Below are 20,767 nucleotides of genomic sequence, written 5' to 3'. Positions count from 1 at the left end.
GCTCCTTCCAGTCACCCTCAGAGAAGAGGTACCAAGTCAGAGAGAGCCGTCTGGGGCATTCACACACCTTCTCAGGGAACATACATAAAAGGGTCAGGAGGGCAGGGAGGAGGCCCCTTGTACCTCCAACCTGGAGTGGGCCACAGGTCCTCAGGGCATGAGGAGTAGAAGTGACCTGAGATCCTTGGGCAGCAAGGCAAGATGGTGAGTCCTGTATTGCTGGGGAGAGGGGCAGAATGAAAGACCCCAGAGAGAAGCTAACCATAGAGCCTCAGGGGACAACCAGCAGCAACACAAAGGCCAGAGAGAGCCTTGTCCAGATTCCCCACTCCTTTGACTGAGGGTGACAGATGTAGGGTGAAGAGGGAACCTCCTAGTCACAGGAGCAGATTTATCCTTTGTCCTGAAGGATCTGGCTTCGTTTGGTTTTGAGACAGGGTCTCACTGTGGAGCTTACTTTCTGGACCAGGCTGGCCTTAAGCTCATAGACATCTACCTGCCTCTGCCTCCCAAGTGCCACCATGCTTATCCAAGAATCTTAGTTTTTAATTTTTGATACCAACTTTCCATTGTGCAAGTAATGAATGAGTAAATACCTCATCAAAAATTCAGAAGTTGCCCTATTGTTCATTGCTACTCCTCTCCCTGCCCCATGGAGTAGTGGAGGGTGGCATGGGCACCCCACAGGGTGGGAGGGTGATGAGAAACTGGCCCTAGGCCTCTACCAGGAGGCTACCAGAACTTAAGTTTGGCAGAAGAAAGGAATGTCAGAGAAACACATCCCTGGTGACAGGTCTGAAGGCTGTCCATGTTGTTCCGTTTCAGGCATCCGTCCCCAGAAGGGGACACTCAGAGAGAGACCTAGGGACTTACTGGAGGCAGGAGATGCCTGTCATGAGTCTGAGGTGGGATGAAAGGGAAGATAAGGCACCCAGACTCCAGCCATGCCAGACCTAGAGGCCATCCCTAGGACCTTCCCTTTTAGTGTCATAGCTCCCATGGACACAGGCTCCTCCCATTTTGTATCTGGAAGCCTGAGGCCCGGGCCTTGTCCACTCCAGCTATAGCCTGCTCTGTCCCTTTCTGGGCCCTGGGGTCTGCCTTCAACCTAGGAGACCAGATGTCTTCCAGGGTTGCTGCTGAGTGGTGTCCCTCCTCTTCCCTGGGGCCCTTTTGGCTGTTAAGTCTGGAGGAACAGCTCCCACCCACCAGGCCTGTGTTGTTCTTTCCCCCTCTAGTGGAGGAGAAGGTGAAGGAGCAGCTGGAGGCTGCCAAGCCAGAGCCTGTCATTGAGGAAGTGGTGAGTACCTGGGAGGCCCCTCCCTGCTTGTGCTGCTTCCTTCTCTAGCTGTCTCTGTTCCCACCCTACTAACTTCCTTGCCTGCCTGCATTTTTCTGCCTCTATGCCCAGTCTCTGCACTCCCTCTCAGGCTAGGCCTTGCCCCTGATGCATTGTCTCCTCTCTCCCTAGGACCTGGCCAACCTGGCACCTTGGAAACCTGACTGGTGAGTGTTGTCCATGAAGGCTGGCACAAGCCCTTTAAGGCGGTGATGGTGTTTGGTGCATGTCAGAGGCCTCGGCTGGGAGGACAGCCAAGGGACAGATAGGGAATAGGGACAAGCACTGCAGGCATAGCTCTGCCCAAGAGAGTCAGGGATGAGGGCTAAGTAAGTAAGGCATGAGACATGGGCGAGGGTAAAGTGCTGAAGAGGGGCCCGAGGGATGAAAGAGCAGGCATCCTTTCGAGCCTCTTCTGTAGGGGGGAAAACTCACCTACTCTGGGGGCTCCGACTTAGCAGTGCACCCCTGTGTGCTCAGGATACCACAGTGAAGAGACGGATGGGCAAGCAGATAGGGCTTAGGCCTCTGTTGTAACTGTGAAGTAGGGAACCCAATCTCTTCAAGCCTGGAAGCCCCTCTGAGTGAGCTGAGAATATGGGTGAGGGAAGGTGCTGTAGGCACGTCTCTTGGTGCCTGTAGATCTGTGGGGTGGGTGACAGCACCTACCACAGTGCTTTAATTTGATGAAACAGCCATGAAGTGTATGCTGAAGGAACTGCAGAACTAGAGAACTCAGGCTGATTTTAGGAATTCTGGAAGCCCCAGCAGTGGGGGTGGGAGGCTGTGGCCAGAGGGGGAATAGGGCTGACAGTTGGCCACCACAAGTTCCTCTCTGATGCTGACGTAGGGGACATAGAAAGGGGATCCCAAGGAGCCAGCCACCATTCTGTTTCAGTCTTCTACCTTGACTGAGTGTGTGGTAGGCATCCCCTTCTCTCAGTTAGCTCGGTGGAGTTAGGAAGGCTGATGGATGATAGGGTCCAGAAGAGCAGAGAAGGTAGCACCATGTTCTCCCCAGAGCAGCATCTCAGGCAGGATAAATATCAAAGCCCTGCAGGAAGATCCCAGGGCCACACCATGCTAACCCTTAGCTTCTGCATTTCCCCTCTCTCCTGATGTAGAGATCTCAAGAGAGATGTGGCTAAGAAGCTGGAGAAGGTGGAGAAGCATACCCAGAGTCCCATTGCAGAGATGATCCGTAAGTGCACTCTGGCCAGTGGAGGCCTGCCCTTGGAGCAGTGACTTCAGCACAGACCTTTTCCACTTGTCTGCTCTCTCTCCATCCAGGTGAACAGCTGAAAGGCCAGGAGGACAGCCTGGCCTCTGCAGTGGCTGCCAACATTGAACCAGAGGCCTGTGACTCCGACTAACATGTTTTCCTATTTCATCTCTTCAGCACAGATATCTCCTCTGATGTAAATTGTGCTTTTTAACTTCTATAAATAAAGCTTTCTTTAATAGAGTCATGTCGCTTCTATTTTTCTAAAGACAGGCAGAGTTCTTACAGTTTTGACATCAGAGAAGACCTAATAGGGGCTGTAGAGATGACTCAGGGTTGACTGACTGCTCTTCCAGAGGTTCTGAGTTCAGTTCCCAGCAACAACCACACGGTGGCTCACAGCCATCTGTAATGGGATCCAATGCCCTCTTCTGGTATTTCTTAAGACAGTGAATGTGTACTCAGATACATTAAATAAATTTAAAGAGAGAGAGAAAGAGAGAGAGAGAGAGAGAGAGAGAGAGAGAGAGAGAGAGAGAGAGAGAACCTAATAGTAGTTTCAGTATAGAAGATTTTAGTAACCACTGACATTATTTTAGGAATTCTTCCAGGATCATCATTAAGAATTAAGAAATCATCTATTTGTGGGGCGGTGGTGTCCCACGCCTTTAATCCCAGCACTTGGGAGGCAAAGTCAGGTGGATTTCTGAGTTCAAGGCCAGACTGGTCTACAGAGTGAGTTCCAGGATGGCCAGGACTACACAGAGAAACCCTGTCTCAAAAAAACTAAAAAAGAAAATGAAAAGAAATTGTCTATATAGCATCACAAGACAGTACATCTTCATTGTTCTCCAGAGATCTGCTCATAAAGTTGAGTTAATACCTAGTGATAGTTACATATATTTAATAACCGGAAACATATCAACAGCAGGAATCTTTCCTAAAAATGAATTTCTGATGGGCCTTACCTACTGTAGTTCTGTCATAAATTAGAATCCAAAGTGGACCCATCTCGGGAATGTCACCTGCTAGTTTCTAGCTTCTCCCAAGTTGGCTCCTGACAGTTTATTTTAGGGCTTCCTCTCACCCTAACTCATGAAGTGTGCTGGTCCATGTGTGTTGTGTTCCTTCCATACAGTGGCCCAGCTTTGGCAGCCAGTGCCGAGGACTTGGGTCATTCAGTACAGTGCATGTGCACACAGAAGTTAGGACACCCAAACAAAGTAAATATAATCATTCAGATGACAGTTTCAGATCTTCGTGTGGCTGTAGATAACCTGTAACACCAGCAGTCCAGGGAGGCAGGGGGATCAGGAGTTCAGATCATCCAGCTACAGGCCAGCTTGAGGTTCGCCCAGGGATGTGGAAGAGAGAAATGGCTAATATACTGACATCTTTTGGAAAGATCAGTAGGGTTGACTGCTGAGCAAGACTGATGGAAGACATAAGAACCAGGACTGAGATGAGAGTGTCATAGTCCACAGACATCCAACTACATAGGTACATTACAGATTCAAGTGTAGCAAGGGCTGGAGAGACGGCTCAGGGGTAAAAGTCAGTCCTTGCTGCACACCCCAGACAACCTGTGCTGGAGTCCTGGAACCCACGCAAAGGTGGAAGAACTGACTCCACAGAGTTGTCCTGTGCCTGTATGTGCACAGGCATACACGCACAAACACTATAAGCTCCAGACTATACCCCCAACCCCAGGCTAACTGGTGACTTTAGATCCCACTCCCGTCCCAAGTTTTACCTCATTGCATCCCCAGGAATGATCACCCTAAGAGAGCTGAAATGCCAGGCCAAGTCAACAGCATCTCGTGAACCCTGCCTATAGTCAAATGGAGTTCCTTAGAGCTGGAACAGTCAGTCACAGCAGGATGGGCGGACTCAGCCGGCTATAAAACTGAGACAGGACATGCCCTGTGGGAGTCCACTTTCACCCTACCCACTACACTGGGCTCCCCACCCCAGCCAAAGATGGTGAAGCCCCACAGGTACTGCTTCTCTGAGAAAAAGGCCATGAAGATGAGGCTGTGCAAGTACAGCCCCTCCACCAGAATCCAGTAGTAGTTGGTTGCCAGGAAGTAGAGGAAAAAGGTCATGGCCTCTCGGCAGCCAGCCTAAGAGACCAACCAGGGTTAGTTCCAGAATGTAGAACCTGCATCTTATAGGCAACGTTTGGTTCTCATTACTGGGAGAAGTTAGTTCTCTCTAGGCTGCTGGCTTGGGAACCAATGTAGTCCATATCTGTGACCAGGTAGACTCAAGGAGGGGGCAGAGAGGAGACCCCTGAGATGGGGGATCAGAACTGTGAGGCTGGATGGGAGATGTCTTCTGTCCTCATGGTAAAGGTCTCTTAGAGATGCCGGGGTGGCCTCCCTCTGTAGTTCAAACAGCCTCTGTCCAGGCTATGTCTGAGTCACACACACCCTTCCCCATCCCCTATCCTACTGATCCCATCTAGTTCTATGGATTCTGGTTCTATGCAAGAGCTCTGTGTTTCAGAGAGCTTTTGACCCTTCTAGGCATGGCTTGGGTATCTTTTCTTTAAGGAAGTTGGCCCAGCCCACCCTGTTAGGCACAAGCACCCTCATCAAAACTCCTGGCCTCCCTCACGCCATCTAAATCCACTAGGACCCTGTGCTGTGCCTGCCATCTGCAAAGGGAAACCCATATTTATTTTTAGCAAATTTTCCAATCCCTCTGCCCTCCTTACACACACACACACACACACACAAAGGTGCATGGTCATGTCTGGGTGTGAGGGCTCTGGTGGGCAGACAGCACTTTCCTGGGTCCAGGATGGTAAGGATCACCTGAGCCTGCTGACTTTCCCCTGCCTGATCCATCTCTTTTAGGCCTTCACTCTGGCTGGGTTTCCCTCTATTGAGCCCACCCTAGGTATCCCTGACTGTCCTGGAAGTCGCTATGTAGACCAGGCTGGACTCGAACTCAGAGATCCATCCACCTGCCTCTGTCTCCCAAGTGTTGGGATTAAAGGCGGTCACCACCATTGCCCTGTGCTGGTCAAACTCTTTCTATACTGTGGTGCTTATTTGGCCCTGGTTGCTGTTTGCAGGATCCTAGGCAGGGAAGGCAGTCTGACTCTGATTATGTTGCAGCTCCAGAAAGGGATGAGTGATCATTCTTGAGTTCATAGGAAAAGGCCATGCAGCCAGGTCTCCAACTCAGCAGGTCTGGAGTCCAGACAGAGAGTGGAGAGCAAGGCTTAAGAGCAACCACTCATCAGGAGAGTTCGAGGTGCCACTGGCTGCTGCTGTCTGTAGAGCAGAGAGAGGCTGACCCCAGAGTGAGATTGGTTTGAGAGTGGCCAAGGCAGGTTTCTGAGTGTTTGTCTGGTAGTGGGGCTTTAAGAAGAGGTTATCTTATGTAACCACACTGAACCCGACCCCCTAATTTTCATGATGCCTCAGCCTCTGAAGTGCTGGAATTACAAACGTGCACCACCTCACCAGGCTCAGGGAAAGTTTCTCAAGGCATTTGCTCTTGAAGAATTGGCACAAGTGCATAAGGATGGCTAAGTATTCCAAGAAGGCAATCAGGAGAGGAGTGTGGAGGTGAGGCAAAACCAGAGCAATCCACTCCCTGTATTCTCTTCCTCTAAGGTCTGATTCCACTTGCTTTTCTAGGAATTTGGTTCAACTTAAAAATTAACTGCCCCAGGACACATCCTGGGAGGAGCATATTCCTTAGTCCAAGGACATCTGCTGGATTACCCTGCTGGATTAACATTCAGAGGAAGCAGGAATTAACATTCTCAGACCACATCTGCAGGTGTGGAAGGCCCTAGGTAGGTAGACACATTCCTCAGGAGGAACCAATCCTTGCCATTTACAGACAAGGGTGGTCCTTGCCACCTCATTCCCCAAAGACCAATCAGTTTAAAAGTCACATTGTTCCACCAATCATATAGTGCCTAGTCACTGTTTCTCTAGTCCACCCCTTAAACAGTATAAAAACTGCTCTTAACTTCAACTTGAGGTTCTTCTTGGTTCTTCTGGCCTGTATGCAGAGAACTCCAGTGCACTGGGTTATTATTATCATCCAACCTCAGGTTATTGCAGTGAATCCCATCTGTGAGAGTTTCTGGGCGGAGCGTGTCCCCTGGTTTTAAATCTTTAAGTCCAACACTTTCTCACTGAGTCTGTGTGAGGCCAGAGCAGAAAAGGAGGGAGGCCTCTTAAAAGATGGCAGCTGCTCCTGCTGGTGTGTGCCAACTTGAAGAAGAGGCGCTGGTGCGGAAAGAGCTGCTGAAGGACCTCTGGGAGAAAGCTGGGTGCAAGGACAGGGGAGATGGGAAGCCACAGCACAAGAGGCTCAGAGATGTGGAAGAGGAGCACAGGGAACCCAGGTTTCAGAACTATGTCCCAGAGGATAGAGACCTGAAGAGGTGGCAGGTCCCCCAGGCCAAACCAGTTGCATTGGAGCAGAAGGTGAAGAAGCAGCTGGAGGCTGCCAAGCCAGAGCCTGTCATTGAGGCCGTGGACCTGGCCAACCTAGCACCTCGGAAACTGGATTGGGATCTCAAGAGAGATGTGGCCGAGAAGCTGGAGAAGCTGGAGAAGCAGACCCAGAAAGCCATCTCAGAGCTGATCCACGAAAGGCTGAAAGGCCATTAGGACAGCCTGGCCTCTACAATGCACGCCACCATCCAACAAGAGGCCTGTGACTCCGACTGAGATGCTTTCCTTGTTTCATCTCTTCAGCACACACACATCATATGGGAAGGTAGTCTCAGACAGGGATGGGGTTAGGCTGACCAGCACTTCTGGGTCTTGAGAACTGAGCCAGCCCACTGAGTCTCAGCTTCTCTTGGTTGTGACCGTTCATCTCCCAGGGGTTTCCACTACCCCGAGTGGGTCAAAGCTGCGATCTGTACATATGTATGTAAACAGAGCTTTGTAAGTTCTGGAAATAAAGCTGCATTTAGTAGAGGCGTGTCGCTTTCAGTTTTTTTTTTTTGTTGCTTGGGGGTTGGACTTGGGATGCAGAAGTTTTACTTACTATTCTTACTCCTGGGTAGGACCTCTGTTGTGGCTTTCTGTTTCTGCATTATTGGACCAGGATCCCATTCAACTTTGGGGAGCAAGAGGAGAGAGGGAAGAAATGGAAAAAAGCAAGTAATGGAGGGGTGTGTGAAGGGAAGAATGTGAGTGGTTGAGGCAAGGGATAATAAACTGAAGACTCACAGAATTCTGGAGCAGAACTGGCACTCACCCTGGTAGGTTTCTTGGTGAGTGCCACATATAGGCTCACTGACCTTGAAGTAGGGGAGTATCCATCACATCTGGACATCTCAGGACGAGAATAAATGAAGCTCTCGTGGCCTGGAGGAGGCAGTCTTGGGAACCGTGCAGTCCCATAGGGACGTCCCTTCCCTGTGGAGGTCGCTATCACTGCTGTTGCTACTGGGCCTGGGGTTGCCTCTAGCCATCTCCCAGACTCTCAGCTACAGGGAGGCTGTGCTCCATGCTGTGGATGCCTTCATCCAGCAGTCCTTGGACACCAATCTCTACCTTCTCTTAGACCTGGATTCTGAGCGCCAAGAGGTGAGGCAGAGGAAGAGCCAAGTTCTAATCCAAGGCACCTCCTTTCTGTGTAGTCTCTCCTTTCCCCAGGAGACTCCATAAATCTGTGTCTCCTTTCAGATCGCCAGCTTTTGGCCTTGGAATACCTGCTGTGGCACAAGATGCCTGGGACTTCCATTGCAGGGACTGGGATGGAATCTTGGCCCTGGGAATTAGCCTTTTGTTTTTTCTTTAAGTTTTTCCATATCCAATGAGGGACACTACCTTAAAGTCCCTAAGGTTGTACCTGATCCTCGATTCCCTCTCTCTTTGCAGAAGGGGAGCTGCCTGAGGGCTGATCTCATTTACTGGGAGGGGGTGAGGGAGGAGGGGGCTCATTTTTTTTTCCCTCTGTACCTCAGCCCTAGCTCCTGTCTCAGCACCCAGCATGTAGTGCTGGAGGGTCACCCTGTCGGTGCATGTCAGGAGACTGATCCTTCAAGTTTTGAGAATGGGCCTGAGACTAGTCTCCCTCCTTTCTTCCCTTTCCAGGATGAGGACCCAGATACTCCCAAGTATGTGAGGTTCCGAGTGAAGAAGACTGTGTGTGCCAAGGCAATGCAGCAGATACCTGAGCAATGTGCCTTCAAGGAACAGGGGGTAAGGCAGAGGGGCTGGGGGTGGGAGTCCCTCTTGAGGAACTAGTCAAGGAGTCCCAAGGGAATATTTCCATCCAGTGGACTAGGGTTTAGGGGTTATGGCAAATGAATTCCAGTTTGACCATGGTTTTTCTCTTCTAAGGTGGTGAAGCAGTATATGGGGACAATCACCCTGAACCCGGCCTCAGATTCTTTTGACATCAGCTGTAATGGGGTGAGTGGGATGCAGGGGATGGTGAGGGGATGGAACATGGGTTATCCTGCAGACCAGTTAGTCCCTATTCCTACCCAGAGCAGAAGAGAGCTCCCCTCCATCCCCTTGGCTCCTCCCTTGAGCCTGAACTTCAAGACTGTCATTCCCTGGAGTAGTGATTCAGTTTGGCTCTTCCTTGGGAGGCAGAGGCAAGAGGATCCCGATGGGTTCTAGGCCAGCCTTACCTACATAATGAGTTCCAGGCCAGACATGGCTACATAGGAACTTGTTCCGGATGCAGATTCTTAGATCTCACTAAGACTGACAGGACTCGAGGGTGAGGACTTTTTCACCTGGGGTTTAATACACTCTACTGGATATTCTGAGTCCTGCTAAATTGAAGTTCAGAGCATTCTCTTAGGGTACACTTTTTCAGACCCTTGGGAGCCCCATGCTATTCCTAGGCTCCAGGTTCTCATCTTTTATTGGGGTTAAGGATCCAACTGCATGTCCTAAAGGCTGAATAGGGTCCAGAGGTTCTTGGAGTATCCCAGAAGTATGGTCTAGGTGGGGAATAATCTTGGGTGGCCCTGGAACCAGCCCCACAAGGAACCCATTTCTTCCTGGTACACAGCCTGGTATATAGCCCTTTCGGTTCAAGAAAGTTTCATGGCTGGCTGGACTCCTCCGGAAAGGTGGGGAGAAGATTGGTGAAAAGCTTAAGAAAATTGGCCAGAAAATTAAGGATTTTTTTTTTTTTTCAGAAACTTGCACCTGAGACAGAGCAGTAGTCCTGCCTTGGCCTGTTTCTGGATCCCTAAAATAATAAACTTGGTAAAAGAAACTTCTCTCAGTGGCTTTTGTATTCATTGTCTTTACCTGTGGAGGCTTTCTGAGCACATGTGTGTGCTATAATTTTATGTTCTCTATGTGTGTGTGTGAGAAAGAGGAAGGTAACTGTCCATTCAGGAGGTGTATATAAGTCAGCAGGGCAAGAGGTCCACTTTCAAAAGGTTTATAGCCAGGCAGTGGAGTATTCATGTTTAATTCTAGCACTTGGAGGGGCGGGGCAAAGGCAGGTGGATCTCTGAGTATGAGGCCAGCCTGGTCTACAGAGCAAGTTGCAAGATAGTCAAGAGCACACAGAAAAGCCCTGTCTTGAACCCTCCCCTCTCCCTCCAGAAAAAGATTAGCTGGCTAGTGATGGTATATAGCACTTACAAGTGAGAAGCAGTTGGATCTTTGGGTTCAAGGCCAGCTTGGTCTATAGAGTTAGCTCTAGAACAGCCAGAGCCAACCAGAGAAACTGTCTTTTTATTTATTTATTTATTTATTTATTATTTTGTTTATTTGTTTTTTTGTTTGTCAAGAGAGGGTTTCTCTGTATAGCCCGGGCTGTCCTGGAACTCACTCTGTAGACCAGGCTGGCCTTGAACTCAGAAATCCACCTGCCTCTGCCTCCCAAGTGCTGGGATTAAAGTCGTGCACCACCACTGCCTAGAAGGCTAGAAGAGATGTCAGATCTCCTGGAACAAGAGTTACAGGTAGTTGTGAACTGCCAGATGTAGATGCTGGGAACTAAACCCAGGGTCTTCTGCAAGAATAATAAGTGCTCTTAACCACGGATCCGTCTCTCCAGCCCCTAAACATTCATTTATTGCTTACCTACATTTGACCTAATATATGACTGTCAGGTAAAATATTTTTAGGAATGGTGGTGGTGGTGCACATCTTTAGTCCCAGTACTGGAGAGGCAGAGGTAGGCAGATCTCTGAGTTCTTATGGTTTTCAAGTCCCCTTGGCCACTGTAAGACCTGAGTGGTCTCAGGGGTTTCTTTAGGTCTGTGGCTCTAACCATAGCCTCCACACTTCCCTGGGTCTGAAACTTGGTATCCAGAAGGCTCATAGAACCCACAGGTGACCAACATTTTGACTCCATCTGGTCACCTTGGGGCAAGTGTCTAGCTCCACCTGTGGTCCTGTTGGCATTCAGCCAAGACTCTTCATATTGACTCTTCATAGTCAATACCAGGAACCACCAGTTCCTAGAGCTGAACTTCATGCAGACATTCCTCTAGGAAGAGTCACAGAAAACAATGTCCTAGTGAGCTCAGAAAAAGAGGAAGTCAAGACAACCACACCCCAACAGAAAAACTCAACACAAAAGACACAACACAAACCATCACCAATGGCCTGGTACCAACCAAACCACTCCCTATAAGGGAGTTGGGACTTACAGCTTGGTTCTTGACTAAGGGTCTTATCCTCAGAGTGTCTGTCAGAAGCTCTTTCATTGGACACAACTTTGAATCCAATAGTTTTGATGTGTTCCTTGTATCTGGCTGTGTCTATCTGGAACTGCATGTGCCTCCTTTGAGTTGGCCTGATTCCATTTGCATTCTAACCTGCTTTCTTCCTCTGTTTCAGTGTAAATTCATCATTTGAATTTGCTTCTAACTGGACAACCTGATGTGGTCTTATTTTTATGTTGTTTCATCTGGTGGTGGTGTTATTGTTATGCTCATATATTTATTCTGAGGAATATTTTTAAATTGCTTTTTTTAAATCTCAAGTTTTAATTTACATGTATTTATTTACTTGGGGTTATGCATAACTAATTACATCTGCAATGACTACTTCCAAATAGACTCACATTCTGAAATATTTGGAATTAGGAATTCAGCTTATAAGCTGGGGTAGGGAGTACAATTTAGGCGACAAGTGTTCTAAAGTTACATCTTTGGGATACTGACCTGTAACAGCATGTATCAACTAGGAATTTGGGCTTGCAACTGTACATGTGTGTTGAAATGGGATGGCCTAGAACAGTGGTTTGATGTTCTATCTAGATCTTAGCTTGAGCAGTGTGCTCAGATCTCATACCTGGGTGTACTGCTTGGTAGATACCTCTAGTTGTGGATGTGCACCTCAGATGTGGACCTCAGGCCTTAGAGCTGAATGTCACTGCAGAGCCTCTATTCCGTGTGTTCAATACTAGCCAGTCCTCTCCCTTGGACACAGCCCTGTGCTGAGGAACATACAGAAACCCACTTATCTTTACCTTCCGAGTGCTGGCATTAAAGGCATGTGCCACCACATCCCAGAATCTTTATCCTCTAACTCAGGCATAAGCAAAAGCTTCCTGAACTGTAATATGGGCCAGCCCTCTGGGCACCTGAAACAAGTTGTGTTGAGCAGCTCAGGATGACCAACCATAATCAATTCACCTGATGAATATAGCTGTGCAAATGACCCTGGCTGAAAGTAACAGAAGCAGTCAGCTGACAGATAACCAGGGATGTTCTTCGGCATTTTAGACCGATGACGTTTGCTGTAATGTTGCAAAGAATTAACTGTCGTGTTGATATAGTGGAGGTATAACTGCCTTTAGTACCTCTGTGGAAATCAGAAATCCTGTCTTATTACCCAGCCTCATTAAAACACACCTTCACTGGGCAGAGGCACAGAGGCTCCTTGGAGCAAAGAGGTGCTTCTGCCTAGGACACAGCCCTGTGCTGAGGTCCACAGCATGGTTTGAGTCCACACTGAACTTTCCTAGGACACAGCCCTGTGCTGAGGTCCACAGCATGATTTAAGTCCACACTGAACTTGGTGAGTGATTGTGTTTATGTGCTACATAACCAACTCACTGAGAGAGTCTTACAGGAGTCTCTCTTGAGCACAGATCAGAAACCTGGCTTCAGGGTAGATGCAAGGACTCCCATGAAGGACAGAGAGAAAGCCTGTACAGGAATACTGCCAGCCTGGAGCATTCGGTAGCAAAGAGTTTACTAAGGAAGCCAGGTCACATGCTGGTTACACAGGCACTGCATTTTCCTGACTAGTCAACAGGCTGCTCTTTCTGGAGGAAGGAGGACAGTCCTTCGTAAAAAGAGGCGTCACCATCCTTCCTGAACACCCATGAATACTCCACAGAAGAGGTAGATAGAGGTGGACTGCAGCAGCTGAGCTGTGGGTGGCTAGACCTTCCAGCAGGAGGTGAGGTCCAACAGGGACAGTGCCTTCAGCCCACCTTCTCAGGGACTGATAGGACTTTACTAGGCTGGTTTGGGCCCTCCTGTTACAGCTGCACAGTGGATGCCTTCCTCTGGACTGTAGTGCACAGGACCACAGCGTAGCTGGGGTTCTTCCTCCTCATACCAGCGCTGTTCACTGAAGTCAGGGAAGAAGGCTGCAATCTCTCTGCTGGCAGAAACCACAGAGTCTATGAGAAGAGGAGAGGCAGAGAAGAACTACTTAGGAGGTTGAGGCAGGAGGACTGCAAGATTGGGACCACGGCTCAGAGCATAAAATAAATAAGAGAAGGGGCCATCACAGGGAATGTAGGGTAAAGATAAGCAAGACTCAGTCACAGTCAGGCTCAGAAATATGAACCACTCAGTCCCGGGATATATAAAGAAAGCTCACAGGCCACATGGCTGACACAGCTACAAAGGGCCAGAAATATATGAGACACAGCTCACTGGAGAGAGCATGGACTGTCAGTCTCCCACGTGGCTTCCTCACCTGTGGTTGTGGATGAGAGGTTTAGACTCACCTGAGCCATGGGTGGTACTTCGGGTGTCAGTGAGGCCCAAACTCCCACCAATTGAATCTGGGGCTATATGGCATGCTCGAAATACTCTGGTGGGTCCCATCAGTGTCCTCCAAAGTTGGATGGCATCTTTGTGGGCAAGGATGTAGGCTCGGATTGGCCCACTGGGAATAAAAAAAGGGATATGATCACTTAGTCTAGAACATGTTTGTGAGCAGGGCAAGAATAAAAGTGAACAGTACATTCTGAGGGTTCCTTTCCCTTCTAGTGAGTACTGATGCTGGTGTAAGAAAGTGACGGGCAGAGGTGACTACTGATGTGCAAGAAGTGATCAACAGGACTGCTAGGCAGCAACAACAGTGCTCCACCCCAGTGCTCCACCCCGGCCACTGGTCCAGCAACTACAGAACAGGTGCCCACCGGGTTGGTGTAGCACAGCCATGTTTTTTTAGGCTTGACAGTGGTAAGTGAAATCGACAGTTCTATTCACAGGGAAGAGGAGGTATCTCACAGCACGTAAAGATAGCAGGACCAAAATTAGAAGTACCTTGTCATGAATTCCACCAACCGCTGATAGAAAAAACGCCCTGCTAAGAGAGAGTACCTTCATGGAGACCGTGGTGCTCAAGAGAAGGTTTTCACTTCTCACTCCCTATAATGTCACACCGTTTAGTTTATAGAGAAATAACAAGAAGCTTGGAGTCTGACATTTCTGAGTGTGGAAGCAGACTGCCACTCACAATCTGTATGGTTTTGATCAATTCGTTACCTTCTGTAACTTGTCTTCCCACTTCTGTGTCCTGAGGATATAACATCAACTCCCTATGATTTGGGAAATTTTTTTACTTTTCTTTGTGTGTGTGTGTGATACAGAGAAACAGAGAAAGAGAGAGTCAGAGGGAGCGTCTCTCTACATAATCCTAGCTGACATGAAACTCAATATGTACCAAGTTGGCCTTCAACTCACAGAGATCCACCTGCCTCTGCCCCTTGAGTGCTGTATATTTTTTTCTGAAAAAAAAAAAAAAAACAAAAACAAAACAAAAACAAAAAAACCCCCAACACCCAAAAACAAAAAAACACCTCCCCCCCCCCCAAAAAAAAACAAAGCAAAACTCTTTTCCTGTGTTGTATGTACCTTTAACCTTTAACTTTGGCATTTAAGAGGCAGAGCTTCTGTGAGTTTAAAGGTAGCCTGTAGCCTGGTCTACAGAGTGAGTTCCAATGCTACACAGTGAGATACTGCCTCAAAAAAAAAAAAAAAAAAATGTTGGGCAATGATGACACATGCCTTTAGTCCTAACACTTGGCAGGCAGAGGCAGGTGGATTTCTGAGTTCGAGGCCAGCCTGGTCTACAGAGTGAGTTCCAGGACAGCCAGGGCTACACAGAGAAACCCTGTCTCGAAAAACCAAAAAAAAAAAAAAAAAAAAAAAAAACTGATGAAGGATAAGGTTTACTGAATACACCGCCTGCAAGGAGCAGGGGGCAGTACCTAGAACACCACCTGCCTTTTCTAAGTCTGAGAAGATTAAGTGAAATGCTAAGCATAAGGGAAACAGTTGACACAATAAATGTTCACTCAGTGTTAATTACTGATATTTCCAAGACATAATATTACGTTTCTGATTGGAACTCTACAGGAAATCTCTTCTAGGAATAGAAAATCCCGATTATAATGAGAAGTTTGTGCGAAACAAACAAGAAGAGTCAGGGAGATGGCTCAGCCAGGAAAAGGCCTGCATTACAGGAATGAGGACCAGAGCTGGAGTCCCAGAACACATACACATGCCAGACATGGGGCACACATTGGCAAACAAGAGCTTGAGGCAGGTAGATGCTTGGGGCTCAGGGACAAGACAGCCTTATCTATGTGTCAAGTTCTAGGCCAGAGATGGGACCCTGGTTGAGGGAAAAAAGTGGATGATGCCTGTGTCTGACATCTACAGCTGTCCTCTTGCCTGTACATGTGTACATGTGCACTTCATACACATATATGCACACGTGCACACACACATGTGCACACACACATGTGCACACACACCACGAACATACACACACATGTGCACACACACCACGAACATACACACACATGTGCACACACACCACGAACATACACACACATGTGCATACACACCAGGAACATGCACACACACGTGCATACACACCACAAACATGCACACACACTCGTGCGCACACACACCATGAACATACACACACACACATCTACACCATAATATCGACTACTGGCCTTACCTTCATGCTCTCAGTAAAACTTCCTCAGGCTTCCACTGCAGTTCTCTCATTAGTACAATGAGGAACTTGTTGCTCAGAATCTGCTGATGAACAGCCTAGAGAACCAATCATCCCAGAGAGAAAATCAGTCAGGACTCAAGCTGTCCAGAAGGATTAATTAAGTGTCTATTCCACTGAAGAGTTATGTTGAGTACCCTGCCACCCACGCTCATGTATTAAGGTCAGCTGATGGCACTTTTGCAAGGCCCTGTTAAATCTGAGAAGGTGGCCTTCCTGAAGGTGACATCATCAGGAGAGTGCTCTTGAAGGGGACCCTGGGACCTGAGTCTGTACACACTTCATACCCCAGCCAATGCTGTGAGCACTTCTCAACAGTGTTTATCCTCAACACAGGCTCAGAGACACAGGGCCAAGCAGCTCTGGACTAAAACCCAGGAACCTTTAGGTAATGAATCTTCCCTTCGTTTATGTGTGGCCCAGTGGTAGAAAGCTGATTAACAAATAGAGTGGGTCAGAAGAAGAGGGGCAAAGGTCAAGGTCTGAGTTATATTGCTAGAGCATGAACATAGGGTACTTGGAGACAGGAAGTAATGTCCCTAGGCCCCACCACTCAGAACAGCTTGCTATTCTTTTGAATGGCCCTTCCCCGTTTTCCTCATTCTTTCTACACCATCACATTTGATTAAAACCTCTGCAGCTTAGTCACATGCTCTGATCAGAAAGTTCTGGGTGGTTTCTACTATGGAACAAAGTATAAAGTATGTGTACCTCAGCCCAGCACTTACCTCTTCTGATTCTGCCACCCTGGCCGGCCAGCCCTGCATCAATGTCTCCCTTCTTCTCTCCTGGCATTATCAGTTTGTTCATCCTTTGAGGCCTGAGTCCTACCATTCTGGAGTGATGTATACTGTATTTCCTGCTGTTTCCACACTACAGGGAGCCTGCTGAGTTCTTAACCTAAGGATAACTAACCGTCTAGTTCTCGGGAGAAACATTTCCTAATACTAGAATTCACTCATCTCTTGTCACTCTATCTCACGTTGCCTGGACTCTTTTTCTTGTCAATTCCATTCACTCTACCATTTCAGATGGTTGTAGTGCTTTCCATGTACTGACCATCAGCTCAGGTCTTCCACCCTTGTCCTCAGGTCTGAGAGTGTGACAATGTTTGTTATGTAAGGGGATTTTGAAGATACGATTCAGGTTACTAATAAGTCGATTCTTCTTTAGCTAAATCACCTGCTTGGATTAAATAGTCACATAAGGGCCAGCAAGATGGCTCAGTGGCTAAAGGTGCTTGCTGTCAACCCTGATAACCCAAGTTCAGTTCTCAAAATCCACATTGTGGAAGCCAAGAAACAATTTTCCTTAAGCTGTCCTCTGACCTGCACACATACATCATGACACACACACATGGCTGTCATTCTTTCTCTCATACACACATAAAACAAACAGATAAATAAATGTAATAAAAAAAATCACACAGCCCTTTGAAAGCAGTTTTCTCTGGCCAGGGTTGAAAGTTAGAGAGGTCTAAAGAATGTGAAGGACTAGCTGCACCACTGCTGTGTCTGACATGTGTGAAGAATGTGGTTATCTCTGGAAGAGCTGGCCCTGCCTGACGGCTGGCAAGTGCAGAGCTTGTGTGAACCACACTCTGTCAGCAGCCCAGCAATCCTGGAGTTGGAAAACCCCTAGACATTTTTTTAATCTTTATATTTTCTGAGACATGGTTTCTCTGTGTAGCCCTGGCTGGCCTGGAACTCATTCTGTAGACCAGGCTGGCCTGGAACTCAGAGATCTGCCTGTTTCTGCCTCCCCAATGCTGGGACTAAGGAGTTCACCACCATCACCTAGGTAATCCCTATCTTGTCTTTGGGCTCAGGAGACCCTAAGCAGGAGATATCCCAGGAAAACCCACTGGACCTCTAAACTATGAAATTGTGAGATAATAAACATGTATGATTTTTAAAAATTATTTTTATTATCTTATGAAGTGTTTTGCCCTTAAGTAGTTCTGTGTAGCATGTATGTGCCTAGTGTCTGAGGAAGCCAGAGGAGGGCATTGGATTCCCTGGAATTGGAGGTACAGATAGTTCTGAGCCAACATATAGGTTCGGGGAATTAAACCCAGGTCCTCTGGAAGAATAGCCAGTGTTCTTAAGTGCTGAACTATCTCTCTAGCCTGAAAGGAGTGTTGTTTTAAGCTGTCAAATCTGGAATATAGCAACTTGTAACTGATATGTATGTATAAACATATATACATATGTATTATATAAAACTAATTACTTTAATACATATATATATATATTAGTTAAACTAATATTAACACACACATATACAAAGAGAGAGACTGAGACTAGATTTTTTTTTCTTTTAAATTGGGGCTGGGCATGATGGAATTCATCTTTAATCCTGGTACTCATGAGTTCTAGGCCAAATTGGTCTACACAGCAAGTTCCAGGCTGGCTGTAGCTACACAATAGCCTTGTTCCAAAACAAAGAAAAGAGAAAAATTGAGCCAAGAAGATGGTTCAGTGGATGAAGGCATTTGCTGTGCAGGCATGAGGACTTAGTGCTCATATAAAATAAATAAAAATAATGCAAAACCTTCTATTTCTTGTCTTTTAGATATGCTGTAACTCTCTAAAAGTACAGTCTTCTTAGAGTCAGACTCCACGGGCCTTGGCTTTTTTTCTTTTCTTATCTTTTTCTGAGATGGGGTTTCTTTGTATAGCTCTGGATATCCTAGAACTTGCTCTGTGGACCAGGTCTGCCTCTGCCTCTTGGGTGCTGGGAAGACTAAAGGCATGCACCATTGCACTCAGTTTGCTTTTCTTCTTAACTGTTCTTGTGGTTGCTGCATCTGTGTGTGTGTGTGTGTGTGTGTGTGTGTGTGTGTGCGCGCGCGTGCACGCGCGCACACACACACACACACACACACACACACACACACAGGCACAGGCAGGTCAGATGACAACTTACAAGAGTTGGTCTTCCCATTTCACTATCTGGGATCCAGGGTCAGACTCGGCCTTTATATGCTGGGCAGACAAGCTGATCCCTCTAGGTTTTCAACCTCAGCATCTAACACATGACTCAAGTGTTTGTTGCCACAGGTGGTCCTGTGTCACCTGAAACAGTGCAATGGAGGCTTCAGGTCCATTCTTACCTCCAGGATCAGTGGGTGGGCAACTGCATCAGGCTTGATCACGGCTAGTGTGAGTTGGAGAGCCTGAGGACTTCGCAAGATGGCGCTCATCTCAGCCCTGGCATCGAGAGCTGGATTAAGGACCACACAGCATTGAGCTCTCAGTACCTTCTACCCTGGAACCATGTAGCCTTGCAAGCTCAGCAGGGCTTCCACCCGACACTCACAGAGCTACACCCTGTGTTATATTTTGGGGCTGTAGGACACTCATTCACTTGGCTATTTGTACTCATGAGATGGTAGAGGGGACACTCAGGTTACCCTGGGAGATATACATTCGGTTCACACAAGTATAAGGGCACCAGGGAGCTCTCCGTTGAAGAGAAATTAAGTTGAGACACTGCCACCTGACTTTGTCAATACTTTTCTATCTTCTACACTTTTTTTTGTGTTTTAAATAAGGTTTATGATGTCTACTCTTCAATAGGCTAGCCATAAGACTACAATGACTGTCTCCTGTTTTTTTTTGAGACAAGGTTTTTCCTCTATATAACCCTAGCTGTCCTGGAACTCACTCTGTAGACCAGGCTGGCCTCCAACTCAGAAATCCACCTGCCTCTGCCTCCCCTGAGCACTAGGATTAAAGGCGCCTGCCATCGCTGCTGAGCTTGACTGCCTCTGCTTGTAAGGCCCTACTCTCTAGCTGCCTTCTATCCACTGTAGAATTGGAAGGATAATAAAAATGCCTCATGGCCACACAGCATCTCTTATCTAACACTTTATGTCATTTGTATGTATTTATCATTTGTATTTGTTATGTATTTGTCTATGTATTTGTTAACAAATAGAGAGAAGGTGTACAGGGCCACACACTGGGCACAATAGTCTCATTATTTTTAGCCTGAATACAGCTTAGGAGTCATGGCAGTAGTACCAGGGTAAGACCAAACAAAGAAACTATGCTAAAGTTTCTTCTGCTCACATCGTCTTTACAGCGTACTACTGGATGTTCTATCCTAACTATGTAGCCACGCCCAATCTAACCAGTACAGGAACAGCATACCCCACTTGACCTAATAATTTTCTACATGATCAAATGGCACTGTGGCCAACTGCCCAAGGGGATGTCCTTGAGATCTCCAGTTCCTCAACTCCACACTATTACCAAGTTCTAAGACTCTCACCCATACAAATTTGTAAGGACAAAATGTCCACACAAGTCTTCTCCTTATAACTACCATGACTCTTGTGGACTTTTTGGCACCCTCCTCATTGGTTCCTAGGCTTTTACTCTTGTCACTCTAACTCTGTTCTCAAGTACATTACAACTATTGGAATAAAAGCTAAGCATATATTCCCCTCCTTAACCTTCTGTAGGATTCTCTGATTTTTGAGCTCATTTGGGTACTTCTGTCCCTGGGAACTTCTCTGGGGGGGGTCATGTGGAGCACCTTCTCTCTTTTGCTCGTAGGCTTTTTCAGTTCTAGGCCTTTCTTGGCTGCCGATCTGTGTGTAAGGGGGTGTTGGTAACCTTGTGTGTTCCACTCCCTGCTCATCGCCTACTTGCCCATTTGAGCTCAGCTCACTTCTGCAGTCAGGCTTTCTTCTTCTTCTTTCTTCTTCTTTCTTCTTCTTCTTCTTCTTCTTCTTCTTCTTCTTCTTCTTCTTCTTCTTCTTCTTCTTCTTCTTCTTCCTCCTCCTCCTCCTCTTCCTCTTCCTCCTCCTCCTCCTCCTCCTCCCCTCCTCCTCCTCCTCCTCCTCCCCTCCTCCTCCTCCTCCTCATCCTCCTCCTCCTCCTCCTCCTCCTCCTCTTCTTCTTCTTCTTCTTTTTTTTTGGTTTCTGAGACAGGGTTTCACTGTGT

At 47.4% G+C, this 20,767-nt stretch overlaps 1 protein-coding gene and 3 pseudogenes across 3 annotated transcripts in view; 3 read left to right on the top strand and 1 right to left on the bottom strand.

Annotated features, from left to right (window-relative positions):
- Positions 1-1,033: 1,033 nt before the first annotated feature.
- Positions 1,034-20,767, top strand: part of LOC117693229 (coiled-coil domain-containing protein 12-like) — a 75,378-nt gene continuing 55,644 nt past the window's right edge. Inside the window, exons 1-3 of one of the 2 annotated variants that reach the window (XR_013105566.1) lie at positions 1,307-1,506; positions 2,464-2,540; positions 2,630-2,804. Coding sequence is in view for 1 of the 2 variants with exons in the window: in XM_076917398.1 (XP_076773513.1) it covers positions 1,121-1,300; positions 1,472-1,506 (215 nt within the window). In the remaining variant the exon portion in view is untranslated. The other variant, XM_076917398.1, reaches the window with a different exon arrangement.
- On the top strand, positions 6,773-7,224 carry LOC117693693 (coiled-coil domain-containing protein 12 pseudogene; annotated as a pseudogene).
- Positions 7,330-9,788, top strand: LOC117693692 (cathelicidin antimicrobial peptide-like; annotated as a pseudogene).
- Positions 12,073-19,026, bottom strand: LOC117725056 (nucleoside diphosphate kinase 6-like; annotated as a pseudogene). Its single transcript, XR_013105535.1, has 5 exons — positions 18,927-19,026; positions 15,755-15,849; positions 14,047-14,086; positions 13,503-13,663; positions 12,073-13,169 (listed from the first exon to the last, which is right to left on the bottom strand). The product of XR_013105535.1 is annotated as a nucleoside diphosphate kinase 6-like (transcript).

This window comes from Arvicanthis niloticus, chromosome 21 (assembly GCF_011762505.2).
Source record: "Arvicanthis niloticus isolate mArvNil1 chromosome 21, mArvNil1.pat.X, whole genome shotgun sequence".
NCBI lineage: Eukaryota > Metazoa > Chordata > Mammalia > Rodentia > Muridae > Arvicanthis > Arvicanthis niloticus.
Note: the sequence above shows the minus strand (reverse complement) of the source record. Positions and strands in the feature narration are given on the sequence as shown.